This window comes from Trematomus bernacchii, unplaced genomic scaffold (genome assembly GCF_902827165.1).
Source record: "Trematomus bernacchii unplaced genomic scaffold, fTreBer1.1, whole genome shotgun sequence".
Taxonomy (NCBI): Eukaryota; Metazoa; Chordata; class Actinopteri; order Perciformes; family Nototheniidae; genus Trematomus; species Trematomus bernacchii.
In genome coordinates, this window is record NW_022987568.1 from 137,428 (window position 1) to 152,367 (window position 14,940).

At 37.7% G+C, this 14,940-nt stretch overlaps 1 protein-coding gene across 4 annotated transcripts in view; it reads right to left on the bottom strand.

Annotated features, from left to right (window-relative positions):
- Positions 1 to 4,084: 4,084 nt before the first annotated feature.
- The window catches only part of LOC117479101 (deoxyribonuclease-1-like), a 45,726-nt gene continuing 34,870 nt past the window's right edge, over positions 4,085 to 14,940 (bottom strand). Inside the window, exons 1-10 of one of the 4 annotated variants that reach the window (XM_034126121.1) lie at positions 13,624 to 13,722; positions 9,980 to 10,032; positions 8,082 to 8,226; positions 7,230 to 7,321; positions 6,604 to 6,690; positions 6,269 to 6,363; positions 5,851 to 5,963; positions 5,382 to 5,539; positions 5,208 to 5,301; positions 4,085 to 4,323 (exon numbers count right to left, since the gene is read on the bottom strand). In XM_034126121.1, the coding sequence (XP_033982012.1) occupies positions 4,183 to 4,323; positions 5,208 to 5,301; positions 5,382 to 5,539; positions 5,851 to 5,963; positions 6,269 to 6,363; positions 6,604 to 6,690; positions 7,230 to 7,321; positions 8,082 to 8,219 (918 nt within the window). In that variant the 5' untranslated portion in view covers positions 8,220 to 8,226; positions 9,980 to 10,032; positions 13,624 to 13,722 and the 3' untranslated portion in view covers positions 4,085 to 4,182. Of the gene's footprint in view, positions 4,324 to 5,207; positions 5,302 to 5,381; positions 5,540 to 5,850; positions 5,964 to 6,268; positions 6,364 to 6,603; positions 6,691 to 7,229; positions 7,322 to 8,081; positions 8,227 to 9,979; positions 10,033 to 13,328; positions 13,451 to 13,623; positions 13,723 to 14,940 lie in introns of those variants that run through there. The other 3 variants (XM_034126120.1, XM_034126122.1, XM_034126123.1) reach the window with 3 other exon arrangements.

Consider the following 14,940-nt stretch of genomic DNA (forward strand, 5'->3'; position numbering starts at 1 on the left):
TCTTATTTTATGATTTATTAATGAAAGGTCACCCTATTATGCTAAATCCTCTTCTTCCTGTCTTTTCTACATAAACATGTGTCCCCTCTGTGTAAAGTGTTGGAGTCTGGAGGCCTGTTCATTTATTCCGGCAAATCACTCAGACCTCCTAATTGACCTAACAGAAGTTATTGAGTCTATGTAAGTTTACTGCTTGGCTCAGATCCACCAACGTCAGCAAGATCTCACCTCTATTAACTCCTGAAGAACCAGGTTAAATGAACTGCTGTTTCAATTCAGACGACCCGCTAAATCTGTTCAAGCGATCCCAAAGGATTCTGGGTGTGGCCCTACCTAAGTGTGAGTGTGGCAGTGTGCAATCTTACCTTTGAAGCAGAAGAGGAGAGCGCAGATGTATTTTAAGTTGTCCCAATCCAAAAGGTGGGATCAGTTTATTTGAAGAAAAATTGGTCCACACTTATACAGGGTTTTTACCTTCTCTCGTTACAACATGACAATCCTACAAAACATATCATGCTGTGATCATGTTCTAATGTGAAACCTCAATTCACAGTTTTACATTTATTACACTAAATTGTAACTTCAACTGCCCAATTCAGTTGTGACATTTAAAATCTCCCGACAGAATTTAGAGGCATATCCTCATAAATGGCCGGTGATAATAAAAAGCACATTCAAACTTTCATTCAACAAACCAATTCTCATACACATCTATGTCCAGCATGAATTCAGAGGACCATCCTCACAGGTGGCCGGGTTATAAACATTCAACAAATCAATTCACTCAGCATTCAACAAAGAAATTCGAGAGATATTACCAAGTTTGAGAGAACCTTACAGAAGAAAAACCCAGCTCTCCAGGGAGAGAGTATACCAGGGGAACACCCCCCCCCCCCATTTGCTCCCTCTCAGCCAGTGTTTTTATGCTCAAAGCAGGACAGAAAAACCCAAAGACACCTCCTCCATACCCGTATTTGGGGAAACTGGGCATGGCCTCTGATGTGCAGGACTGAAAAATATTATTCTCGGCTATGGCATAAACACCTTTTTGGGACCTCAGTATTTCTCCAACAAGTCAGGAGCCCCCCCCCCCCCCCTTGTGCACTGCTGTGAGGGAAGAAACTGTCTCCCCTCTCTTATCAGTGACACCCATAAACCATGATAGGCCTTACACACTCAACTTAACAAACCACTTGTGTTTTGTTTATACTGTAAATATAGAAAATCATAAAATATAATGCATTTTCATTGAGGGTTATACAAGAATATAATTGATTATATTTGATTATAAGTAACTTTCGTTTTAAGTATTCAACCTAATATGGAGACCTCAACAAAAGAGACTCTGAAAGTTTCAGGAACAAAGATTCTCTCTCTTTTTCTCCTGATCCATTTTTATAAAAACCTGTCTGAAAATGAGCTGATCAGATTTTGGCCACTTGATGTCATAACGATGTTTTGTCTTGTGTAACCATTGAGTTCTTTTTAACCAAATCTCTCAAGAGGCACACGTTAGTGTTAACTGTAATATAAACATGTGCTTTGGGTCTCAATTTGTTTATATACTGTATTATAACTTTGCTAACTATTTGAAGTTCTCTTGTTTAATGGTATTCTAAAGTAATGCTGATATGGATGTAGCTTAAATGTATTTGTTGTGTTGTGTCTTTGTGTAGCTCTCACATTGGTTTTTGGAGTTTTCAATAAAATAGAAATCATCAGTCAAGTGTACGACCATCTTTCGGAGGGATATGCTCCAGTTTATATAATAAAATATTGATAATTGCCGTCCGTGTATCGATACAATATCACCACGCAAAGTATCGCGATACTATGCTGTATCAACTACTAGTGAGACCTCTATGTGTGGGCCTGGGACCGGCCACAATGAGTCTTTCCTCTAAGCACCTTGACCTTGAGGGGACTAAACTATCCCATAAGAGGCCTGGGACCAGCCTAAACACTTTGTTAAAAACACAGTTTAACAAAGTTAAAGGAAGAAATTATAAATAATACGTAATAAAATGAAAGAAAACTAACTGTAAGTACTTAAAAGAATCCCCTTGAAATACCTTCAAAACCAGAAATGGGTCTATTGCTCCCTCTTGAAAATGAGCATGGTGGGAAGAGTGAGAACAGATAAGAAAGTTCCACATGTTCAAGCTTGAGTTCCTGTTTCTTGATAAGCAATGAGTCGTGATCTGTGTTAGCAATAACACAATGAAGCTTCTTGTAGATTCTCAGCAAGCTCACAGAATTATTAACCAAGTTGTTGTCACCTTTATTCTTTTAGTGATTACTGATTGTCTTATTTTAGATCTGGAAAGCACTTTGTTCAACTGAGGTTGTTTAAAATGTGCTATATAAATAAACTTGACTTTAATCGGATTTCAGACTTTCATATAACAGTTCTGACATATTTCTACATTTCTTCATACCAGAATGAATGTTCCTTACATTTGACTGAATGTCTAGTGATCTACTCATATTTATAGACATAACAATATAGGATGAGTCTGTAAATAAAATGACAAAAAGTTAAAACCGCCAATCATTTCACGAAATTTCAGAGGTGATCATTTTCAATTAGCCAGCAGTCCAGTAACTACGTTCAAAACAATGAAAACCAACCAACTTTGACATTAGAGAAAAGAGAACCACTGAGTTCATATGTTTGCTTATTTACTCGTGGTTCTTAGTCCGGGCAGAAAAGCAGCACCGGCGAGGCAGAGGGAGAAATGGCACCTTTGGGAGATTGTGTTGGGTTGGTGGTATGAGGGGTTAAGGCATGAGTCGTGTAAATGAATAATTTCAGCTCAACTTGACTGAACTCCATTTCAGTCAGACAAATCACGTTTGAAATGTTCATTAACAGCAGCTTATAGTTTCAGTTTGGACCCAGCCTCACATCGAGCCATTCCCCTTGAGCTCCAAGGCTTTCCCGTGAATATATTATCTAGTGAGACTGCTATGTGTCGACCTGGGACCGGCCACAACGAGCCAACTACCCCCTAAGCACCTTGACCTTGAGGGGAAGAAACTATCCCATAAGACCTCTATGTGTGGGCCTGGGTCCAGCCACAACGAGCCCACGTTCAAGCAAAGATGAGTTGATAATCCAGCAGAGGAAAAAAAAATACCACCCGCGAATCATTCTTTTTGCGGGTCACCCGTCCCGATGCAGGACTCTGAATCCAGCCCAGTAACCACCTGATAATCCATAATAGTACAGCTTTAGTTTAAATATTTATTCACACATGAAGGAGTGCAAGGGGAATAGTGGTGGGGGGGTATGAGTCTCCTTTTTTAAGATGGAGGGTGTGAATACAGAGAGAAGGTTCAGGAGCAACTCTGCTGCTTAGTCTCCGCAACAGTTCCTATAAATACGCAAAAATGTACTTTCAAATGTATAATTTTCTACACACACTGAATTCTTCCGTTGATAAGGGGCGTTCTCTCTTTGGACATCTGGATTGTCTGTGGTATAGGTTTTAATGTTGGGCTGTATAAATCAAATGAAATAGATTGACTAGATGTGCATCCTGTATTCAGAATCAGGCTGACTGCCAGGGAGGTTCACATATGCAAGAAATGAGCTTTGCTGGATAAAGGTGGAAAGAGAAACACAGTGAGAGGAATGAAGTTGTAGAATCAGAGACAATTTAGAACTATTATAAAACCTCTTTAAATAATGGATAAAAACTGACTGCACTGATTTAGCGTAAATGCAATAACCTCCACTCTCCAGGAGTTACCGACTTTATAAGAACATCCCATTATTTAGTTCTCTTTTACACGAATGGATGATTGCTATTCACATGAATGCTAACCCTTCTGACGTTTGACCTTATGTGAGAATGCTGCTCATTGACTCAAGTAAACCACTAAATATTAAACTAAACTTGAGAGTCGTTGTCCGAGTTACTCTGGATACACATTGTCTTTCTCTTCAGTAGAAACTGATATCCATTTCCTATAAAAGATCTCTTGGTTAATGCTCTCAATCATCATTCATTTACCTCACCTTTTATAAACACTGCAATGAGACACTTCACTCTCCTGTTTCAAAAACACAAGTTTGCAATGAAATCATTTGGCTTTTTAAATGTTTTTTTATTCTTTTTCAATGCTGCATGGGTTCCAGAAATACTCCAACTGAATAACCCTAATTCGGATTCAGACTCAAGGTCTGATTCTTTTGGTGTCTTTTGACGGACCATCTGAATGTGGGCGTTTTATTGCTTTTCCTGGCGGGTCCACCTTCAGCTCCACCTCCGGCTCCAGCCTCACCTCCACAGGGAAATGGTCACTGACGTCCTCCGCCTGAAAGAAACAGAGAAAACATTTTAGAAACTCAATTTCAATGTGTTGTTCTTCCAACTTGGCATACAGAACATAGTCTCAGTTAAACTTCTAACAGGTGGTTTCTTTGCACAAGATGTTTTTTTAGACCGTCAACTCAATAGTTCAAAAAAAAAAAAATAAAAGTATCAAGCATGACTTAATCTAGTAATCAAGTAATCTAGTTCCTGACTGTAGTGACTACTCCTGTCAACTCGTGATACGCCTGTAACTTTATCTGTTGTACCTCAAGTTTACAGCACTGTCTTTTCCAACAGTTGTTGTTGTTGTTATCAGCTCAATAAAACGACTCGCTCATCCACAGTGACATTAGATGTCAGAGCAAAGGAAACGTCTTGAAATGGCTGTTTTGTGTTAGTTAGATTATCTATGGCTCACATGGAATGATCATTAAGGTCTGATGCTATTTCAAAATGTCAAATATTTCATTTGATAAAATGCTGATCTTCACTGAAATAATATGCAGTCATGCTTTATTTTAGTTACGTACACTTAGGCTGAATTACTTTAGTTAAATGATTGAGATTCTAAATATGGCTCACATGGAGTGATTTGAGGTGTCTGATGCACTTTATAATTTGAATGTATACAATACAAATGTGTTTATTGATTGATGGTTAAATGAGTAAATGCTTCACATGTACTGACTTCTGAACATGCCATTTACATGTGTGTTGTTTCAATAAAATGTGTCACTCAAACAAGATGCGCTGGCGAGGAGGATGTCGTGAGACAGCGTCACGCAAATTTGAAGATCGAGATGAAAAAACCTTCGCCACCATTTTTATTCCGTGTCTTTGAATTGACTTTACATGTAATCGTGACGCGGTCCAGTGTGAACGTACCTGAGCCTGGGTAAGACCATAATTAATCTTGAAGTTAAAGACCTTAGCGCTGCCTTTCACCACTCCATTGTTCATTTCAGTGGTGACGACAATCCTGCAGAAACAGGAAGAGAGGTGTGATTAAGAGTGTGTGTGTGCATGCAAGTGTCTTTATGATTATCTGTGTGTGTTCACCTGTCGTAAGTGTTGGAAGACAATGCTGCCACTGTAGTGTCAACACCGTTGGCGATCAGCCAGTGGAAGTTCTTGTTGGTGAAGAGGCGGATATTCTTCCAGTCTTTTGCTGTGACATACGTGCCGTCTGCGTTGAAGTCTCCGAGCACCATGATGTTCTGCAGGCAGAGGGAAACGGCTCAAACTAATTATTTGCAAACTAGATCAGAATAATGTCATGGTAATGGGCAATCTGAAAAACACAAATGTAAATGCCCCCTATCTAAATGTTGCTCTCTGACGTCCATTCATTTTACACCAGAAAGAACTGCTCTATGTGAGTCATGATGGAGACTTAAGTTAATATTTTGAGATATTACGTTTTATTTGACAATTCTTTGTGAAAGATCTCTTCTTTTGTTTTTTAAAGAATGAAGTGTGTGTGTGTGTGTGTGTGTGTGTGTATTGTATGTCTTGTTTGGGGTATTACATTGTTCGTCCATTTGAGTTTGGCAGCAGCAACCACATCAACAAGGGCATTCAGTTCTTCTACAGCGTTGCCCGGTTGGGTGTGAATGGGGATCAGAACAAATTCCTTCACAGCTGGAGACCAGGAGAGAGAGAGGAGTGAATGAAGAGAGACAATGACAACAGAAGAAATACCGCTAAAGTAAGTAAATGTACTTCATCACATTCAACCACTAATATAAATGCAGGTATTTTTAGTGTGGCACTGACTGAGGTAAATGTGTAAGAAAATATTAGACCAAAGCAAATGATAGAGTTTTTTAAAGTGGTGTTGGTGACGGACAGACCTCAGGATCTCCTCTCACACAAGTCTGGTGCTTAGTTCTCTATAATAGATAATCTACATTTCCAGTGAAAGAACAGAGTCTCTCCTCTAATACCGGTCTGTGTGGAGGAAAACTTGACGACGAAGGGCGGTCTCATGAAGCCTTTGCCATCGTATTGGAAGCTGTCTGTCACGGTCACCGTCTGATCCCTGCAGAGGAAAGATGGAATTCTTAATTTAGAAGACGTCTCCAAACAGTGGATCGAGTTCATCGACTCGTTCTCATGGTCACATATTCACACAACTCCTGGATCATTTTCTATGCTGTTTACACTCTTTATCAAACACATGTTTTCTCTTTCTGCTCACTGATCTGGGGAATTAACAAAGCAATACATCCAGAAAATCATTTAGCTGTTGGTGTTTTGATTTTGGCAGTTTGTGTTTTACCTGTAGAGGAAGAGGTATCTCTCCCTATAGCTGCCGGAACCCAGAGGCAGGGGCTCACTGGAGTTGTAGCTGAACTCAGTAGTACCTCTGGGGAAACACACACACACACACACACACACACACACACACACACACACACACACACACACACACACACACACACACACACACACACACACACACACACACACACACACACACGCGCACACACACACACACACACACACACACACACATAGAGATACCTTTTGTTTATCTTGAATCATAATGTGAGTTCATGATCTGTTGAACTTTTTACAAACTTCTTCAAAAGGTCACCATTAGTGCTGCTGCATTTGTAAAACATAACTTTTATATTGATTGATATTGCAATTCCAATATGAAAGGAAATATATGAATTGATTATAGTATGAAGTGTATCTGTATTAGGTCTATAGAATACTGTTTGTAGGCCAGGACTTCTCCACAATACTTCATTCAGATATTTTCACTCGTTTTGCCAAATACTGCGATTACTGAGATTTGCATATTGCAGTAGTCAAGATAACATTTAGATGAATGAAGCAGCCCTCACAGTCTGCGTGTGTGTGTGTTAGAATACTGTGTTTGCTCTTCATAAGTCTTACTTGTTAACAAGAGCCAGGAGTTTGTCGGGTACGCTCAGATCGTGGTTGCAGCGGACCTCCTGGATCAGAATGATGTCATAGCGCTGGACAATCTGAAAAAAAATGTATTCTGATTGGTCAATTCTGACGGAAGTACTAAAGGGAACAGCAGAAGAAGACAGACAGGAAGTAAACACTAAAGGGAACAGCAGAAGAAGACAGACAGGAAGTGAACACTAAAGGGAACAGCAGAAGAAGACAGACAGGAAGTGAACACTAAAGGGAACAGCAGAAGAAGACAGACAGGAAGTAAACACTAAAGGGAACAGCAGAAGAAGACAGACAGGAAGTGAACACTAAAGGGAACAGCAGAAGAAGACAGACAGGAAGTGAACACTAAAGGGAACAGCAGAAGAAGACAGACAGGAAGTAAACACCAAAGGGAACAGCAGAAGAAGACAGACAGAAGTAAACACTGAAGGAAACAGCAGAAGAAGACAGACAGAAGTCTAGTAAACTCTGTACATGTTTCCTCAAGGTGCTGAATGTTCTCTAAATGCTGCATGTGTTGTCAAGTTGCTGGAGATGTTTCTTCATGTGTTTTTATATCTGCATCCTTTCTGAAGCTGCAGCGTGTTTCTCCTGATGGAAGAGTTTGGGCCGTAGCAGCACGTTTACACCTGCTGGCCACCGTAGCTGTTTAGTGCTGCACTTCAGCATTATGTTTAAAATTACCATTACCTCACAAAACAATCATTGATTTCCAAGAAAAGGAAACTCAAACAGGAAGTGGGTTACTATGTTTCACTTGCCAAGATACAGTCAAAACAACGAAGAACAAATAAATATTGGATACCAAATTGAGTTTCAGACCTCTGTGATGATCTTTATCGCTTCCGGTTTATCGAATTTCCCGGTTCCAAAACATCGGATGTTGAAGGCTCCAATCAGCAGACAGGAGGTCACATGCAGCAGGGCCAAGAAGAGACCCAGAGCACAGAGCAGACGCATCCTGGGACTAACAGAGACATAATTAAAATACTTGGTGATCAAATCAAACTTTATTTATATTGCATTTTCAAACACAAAGGTAACTCAAAGTGATTTTTTGGTTTTCCCACAATGTCTTCTTTGGGTCAAAATGCAGTTATTATATTAAGAACATTTTATATTTGTAATATTTTATTTAACTGAGTGGTAAAATCACGAAACAACAAAAATGAACTCCAACATATTGTAATAGATTTCAGTCGTCTTAGGAGGACGGGTTAGTGGTGTCAGCCTATGTGTTATCAACAGATAAAAAACAATGAAGGAGTCAAGCAAATACTTTCACTTACGGAGAATATATTCAGTTGTAAAGTAACTAAGTACATTTACTCAAAGACTGTACTTAAGTACAATTTTGAGGTACTTGTACTTTACTTGAGTATTTCCATGTTACGCTACTCTGTACTTCTACTCCTCTACAGTTCAGAGGTAAATGGTGTACTTTTACTCCACTCCATGTATTTAATACCTTTAGTTACTTCACAGATGTGGATGAATGATGTGAAATATAATCAAGTGTTAAATCAGACTTTAGTTCCACCTGGAGTAAATTCACAAGCTACCCTGCAGTATACAAAGTCATTCAAACTAGCTGCACCTTTACCAGCTGTGAGAACACTTTCATGATCAATCATTATAAAACTACAAGATCTGAGTACTTCTACTTTTACTACAAGATATGAGTACTTCTACTTTTACTCAAGTACAAGATCTGAGTACTTCTACTTTTACTACAAGATATGAGTACTTCTACTTTTACTCAAGTACAAGATCTGAGTACTTCTACTTTTACTCAAGTACAAGATCTGAGTACTTCTACTTTTACTCAAGTACAAGATCTGAGTACTTCTACTTTCACTCAAGAACAAGATCTGAGTACTTCTACTTTTACTCAAGTACAAGATCTGAGTACTTCTACTTTTACTCAAGTACAAGATCTGAGTACTTCTACTTTTACTACAAGATATGAGTACTTCTACTTTCACTCAAGAACAAGATCTGAGTACTTCTACTTTCACTCAAGAACAAGATCTGTGTACTTCTACTTTCACTCAAGAACAAGATCTGAGTACTTCTACTTTTACTCAAGTACAAGATCTGAGTACTTCTACTTTTACTACAATATATGAGTACTTCTACTTTCACTCAAGAACAAGATCTGAGTACTTCTACTTTTACTCAAGTACAAGATCTGAGTACTTCTACTTTTACTCAAGTACAAGACCTGAGTACTTCTACTTTTACTACAAGATCTGAGTACTTCTACTTTTACTCAAGTACAAGACCTTAGTACTTCTACTTTTACTCAAGTACAAGATCTGAGTACTTCTACTTTTACTCAAGTACAAGATCTGAGTACTTCTACTTTTACTACAAGATATGAGTACTTCTACTTTCACTCAAGAACAAGATCTGTGTACTTCTACTTTCACTCAAGAACAAGATCTGAGTACTTCTACTTTTACTCAAGTACAAGATCTGAGTACTTCTACTTTTACTACAATATATGAGTACTTCTACTTTCACTCAAGAACAAGATCTGAGTACTTCTACTTTTACTCAAGTACAAGATCTGAGTACTTCTACTTTTACTCAAGTACAAGATCTGAGTACTTCTACTTTTACTCAAGTACAAGACCTGAGTACTTCTACCTTTACTCAAGTACAAGACCTGAGTACTTCTCCCACCTGAATATATTTGTAAATCAAAAGGTACTCACGTTGAAGTGTCTTGAGTGTGATATCAGTTCAGCTCACAGATCCTCGTAAAGGTCTGGATTTGGAAAGAGAGAAAGAGAGAGAGTAAAACTCAACGTGGAGAAAAAATACGTTTCAGGCAAATTTCCTTAAGTTACACTCCTTACATTTTGTTTTAAATAATTTAACACAGACATTGTGTAAGAGTTGTTGTAATACTCATTGAGGCATTTACTATCTGTCATTATAATTCTGATACACCTCTGTATATACTGTACTATACACATTTAAACATCATTATTGTTGTTTTATATTAATGTACAATGTACGCATTTTTACTTAACTTCTATTTTAATAATTAAGTCATTATTATTTATTTTATTGCAAATAGTTAAATTACACTTCCTATATTTGTATAAATATTTATATATATTTTTTTTAATTCAAAATAGAGCAACTGTCATTCAACCAATTTTACTTTAAATGTAGTATTCTAATTTACTAATTTGTAATAAATTAGTATCTTCTTTGTAGTGTATGATGCATGCAAAACAATGTAATTTAAGATGTTGAAACTTAAAGTTCATTTTAAATTATATTATGGATTAGTGTTTTATATTATAGCCTGTTCTCTATTCTTCCCAGTAGGTGGCGACAAAAAGCACGTTATACCCCAGAAGAAAACGCCTTACGCACCACGTCATCACGCAGCAGCCACAACCCTGAAGTAAACACCCAGCTGTTATCCTGAAGCTAGTTTTTTATCAAGCCCCCAGGAAGTGCGGCGGACTCAGATGAAAATATTCGTTGTGTCCAAATGGCGGTACTACAATTTCCGTATCAGTCCGTGACGTCACTGGGCCCAGAAAGACTTTTCCCCATTAGGCGCTTTCACATCGGAGTACTTTTCCCTTTTAGTTCCGATAGTTCCTGGGATTTTGCGTTCACACCAAAAAGAGAACTTAGTTCATGAGAACTTCCCCCCCCCTTTCAGTCCCTGCTAGAGAGCAGATACTTTCCTGGGGAGAAACAAGTTCCACATTTCTGATTGGCTGGGCGAATTGCAAACCACGCCCCGTAAAACTCTGAAAAGTTTTGTGAAGCCGCCATTGTATTTGTGGCATTAGCATTATTAGCATTAGCATTAGCCCCGCACACCAACGGAGAGAGACTAACTTATGGCAACACAAAAGAAAACATGGGTGCGGTGGAGAGATGAGGAGGTGTCGGCGTTCTGGCGATTTACTCGGAAGGCTTCAGTAGAAGCTGCTGGGAGTCCCAGCAGCTTCTACTGAAGCCAGTCCCCAACTCCGGGGACTTCCGGCCGGGCACTTCAGGTGCAGTATACGCCGTGAAGTTGTTTGCGGCCTGCCAGTAAACAAAATCGATATCAAAGTACTTGGTGTGAAAGCGGCTATAGACTAACATTGGGAAAGAGACGTCTGTAAATCAGCGGATAATTAAACGACCCAGTATGAACTACTTTATAGCCCTTATTAGAATCATTAGGTCCTTAAAGTTGTAAAATGCACTAAAAGCCGAATCTAGATTTATTTTCTGTCTCCATTCATTCTACTGAGCTGAGAGTGGGAGCTCGGGGGCGGGGCTTAAGGGGCGCATGCTCTGTGATCCTTTTCATATGTTCACCTGGTCATTATAAATGTTTTGTGTGCTGTAATTTACCCATCTTTCATCAAAGATATGAACTTGGTTTCTGACTCGCATGTGTATTTATACACGGACGAAGTATCGATATTTTATTATATAAACTGTAGCATATCCCTCCGAAAGATTGTCGTACACTTGACTGATGATTTCTAATTTATTGAAAACTCCAAAAACCAACGTAAGAGCTACAAAGACACAACAAATACATTTAAGCTACATCCATATGAGCATTACTTTAAAATACAATTAAACAAGTGAACTTCAAATAGTTAGCAAAGTTATAATACAGTATATAAACTAATTAAGAAACCACATGTTTATATATAGTTAAAAATATTAAACATTTAGTCAGGCAATGTCCTGAAGTACAATTTACTTTTTTTACATTTCTACTCCACTACATCCAAAAGCCAGTATTGTTCTATTTCCTCCACGACATTTATCCACCTGCTTTTTACATCTGAAAGTATTTGTAAGAGCCATTTTCATTTCATTACTATGATTTGAACGTTAGGCTTAATAATAATATAAAGATTTAGATTACTCTTAATCATTTATTTTTGTGAGTCACATGGTTTAAAAGTTATTAATTTAAGGCTCACTTATTTGTTGTCAAATGTGCCTCAGGTATCATGTGCACGGCTAAATGCCTATATATGGCAGGACAAGGGGACACAGCTGATTGTGATGAGATGGGGAAGTGTTTTGATCGTGTTCTTTTTGTTCTTTTTTGGATACTGATAACTTAGTTACTCTGAAGCGAGGAAATGTGTCTTCCTGTTTCTATGCCGCCTGGACCAATGAATAAAGCTCATCTGATTCAACAACGATCTCCGCTACATTCCTTTGGAAACAAAGAGAGGCGCGTCAAAACCCACAACCCAGACAGAGAGGTGGCTATTAAATGTAGACACGGATTAAAACGCCACCACAGCATTCATGTTTTCCTCCAGGTGAGTTCCCCATGAACTCTAAAGTGATGCAACATTACTGTCTTTCTAATGTCTCTGCAGCACTTAGAATAGTCTGTCTTATTTACAGCTGATCTACAGTACCTGCATGATTCAATTTGTTCTTAACCTGTGTCTTCATTGTTGATTTCACCTATTGTATTCAGACACAATGCACTTCTACACAAAGACAGACAGATTTAACATCAGCAAGATACTATCATTTCTATAAAAAAGATAATGAATTGGGTCAGATGTAGTGAGTTCATTCAGTGATCAGTGAAGGAGCGTTCTCATACTGTTATCTGTGGACAGCAGGTACTGTAAGAATCACACACATTCATTCATTAGTTTATAATTATTAACTGACCACGCTTTGCCCATTCTGTCTGGAGTGTTTATATTTATGATATTTTGATGCTAACTTTTCTACTTTAACTTGAGTAACATTAATGCAGGACTTTTACTATAACAGAGTATGCATACACTCTGGTACTTTTACTTTTACTTAAGAACAAGATCTGAGTTATTCTCCCACCTCTGGACAGTAGTTACATAAGCTTCAAAATCATAGGTGCGCTCCGGTACTTCTGAAATGATCACTACACCCCTGCATATAACAGAACATCAAAGAAAACCAAGCTATGTCCTAATTAAAGTACAGCTTTAACCTTAGGGTGTTTTCACTTTCATGTACACTTTAAACACAATATACAACTACTGCAAGGCTTTTCTGAGTTAAGGGTATTCTTACCTTACTCCCAGGAGATGAGCAGAGTTCACAAAATAAAGGTTAGGTTTCTCAGAGAGACCGAAGTTCAAAAGTAAGAACCCAAATCAGCCAGCTGCCTTAACACAGAGCATTTATACCCTCCCCACCTCCCCACCTCCATTTCTTTCTAATTCCACACCCCTTAGTTGTCTTTACTTGGAAGTGAGTTGTCATTGTTGCAACACTCTATATTTTTCAATACAAAAACACAGTTAAATGAAGAAATTATGAATAACACGTAATGAAAGTAAAAGAAAAACAAACTATAAGTACTTACAAGAATCCTCTTCAAACCCAGAAATGGGTCTATTGCTTCCTCTTTAAAAATGAGCATGAAAATGTGTGTTCTGTATTTACTAAGTAGGAACAGTGAGACCAGATTAGAAAGTTCCCCAATGTTAAAGCTTGAGTTCCTGTTTCTTGATAAGCAATGACTCGTGATATTTATGTGTAAACAGTACATTGTTAGCAATAACAAAATGAAGCTTGTTGTAGACTCTCATCTCGTTAACAAGACCTACTGTGTGACTTTAACTTAGTGTTTGAGTCTGTATCAATAATACATTTTATTTGGAACAGCTTTCAGAACTACATCTCATTTTCTGTTAATGGTTGGTCACAAGAGATGGATATAGTCTATTATCCAGAGACTGGGTTATATCTGAGTTCAATTTGATGTCAGTAGGTTTTTCAAATGTTTTGTGTAGATAATAACTTAAATAGGAAAAGGCATAAGACACTCCAGTGTTGGTGACTTTTCTGAACAGCAAGCGCACAGATTGTGTTGGGTTGGTGGTATGAGGGGTTAAGGCATGTGTCGTGTATGTTGAGAACTTCCGGGTTTTTTCACAATAAAACAGCTTTTAAAACTGACGATATATTTTAGACTAATTATGCTATTAAACATTGATTTTAATTTCTAACAATCCCTCCTTTCACACCTTTTAAGGTGTGAACACAATACTGAAATTAATGAGTTTTTCATCTGAACTTTGCATAGTACATAACTCATATCAAAAACATACAATCAGAATGGAATGGTTTAAATAACCGTCATTAAAATACAAAAAATACAACAAATAAAAAAATACTTTGGCTGGTATTAAACATTGATTTTAATTTCTAACAATCCCTCCTTTCACACCTTTTAAGGTGTGAACACAATACTGAAATTAATGAGTTCTTCATCTGAACTTTGCATAGTACATAACTCATATCAAAAACATACAATCAGAATGGAATGGTTTAAATAACCGTCATTAAAATACAAAAAATACAAAAAAATACTTTGGCTGGTCTTCAATCATAAAAGTTTTCTTTGTGCATAACTTCTAGTGTTAACATTCAATATCATGAATAGCACCACTTAGCTTGGTATCAGAACATTTCTTACTCCCTCCTTTCACAGAAATCCTTCTCATACTACATTCAGTGTTAAGGCACTTGTTTTTACAAAGTATAAAAGAAACAAACTTTTTTTAGAATAGTACAAAGTAAATAAAAAATACACCATCTTGGAATAGTATAAAGTAATAAAGAATACACCATCTTGGAATAGTATAGTAATAAAGAACACACCATCTTGGAATAGTAT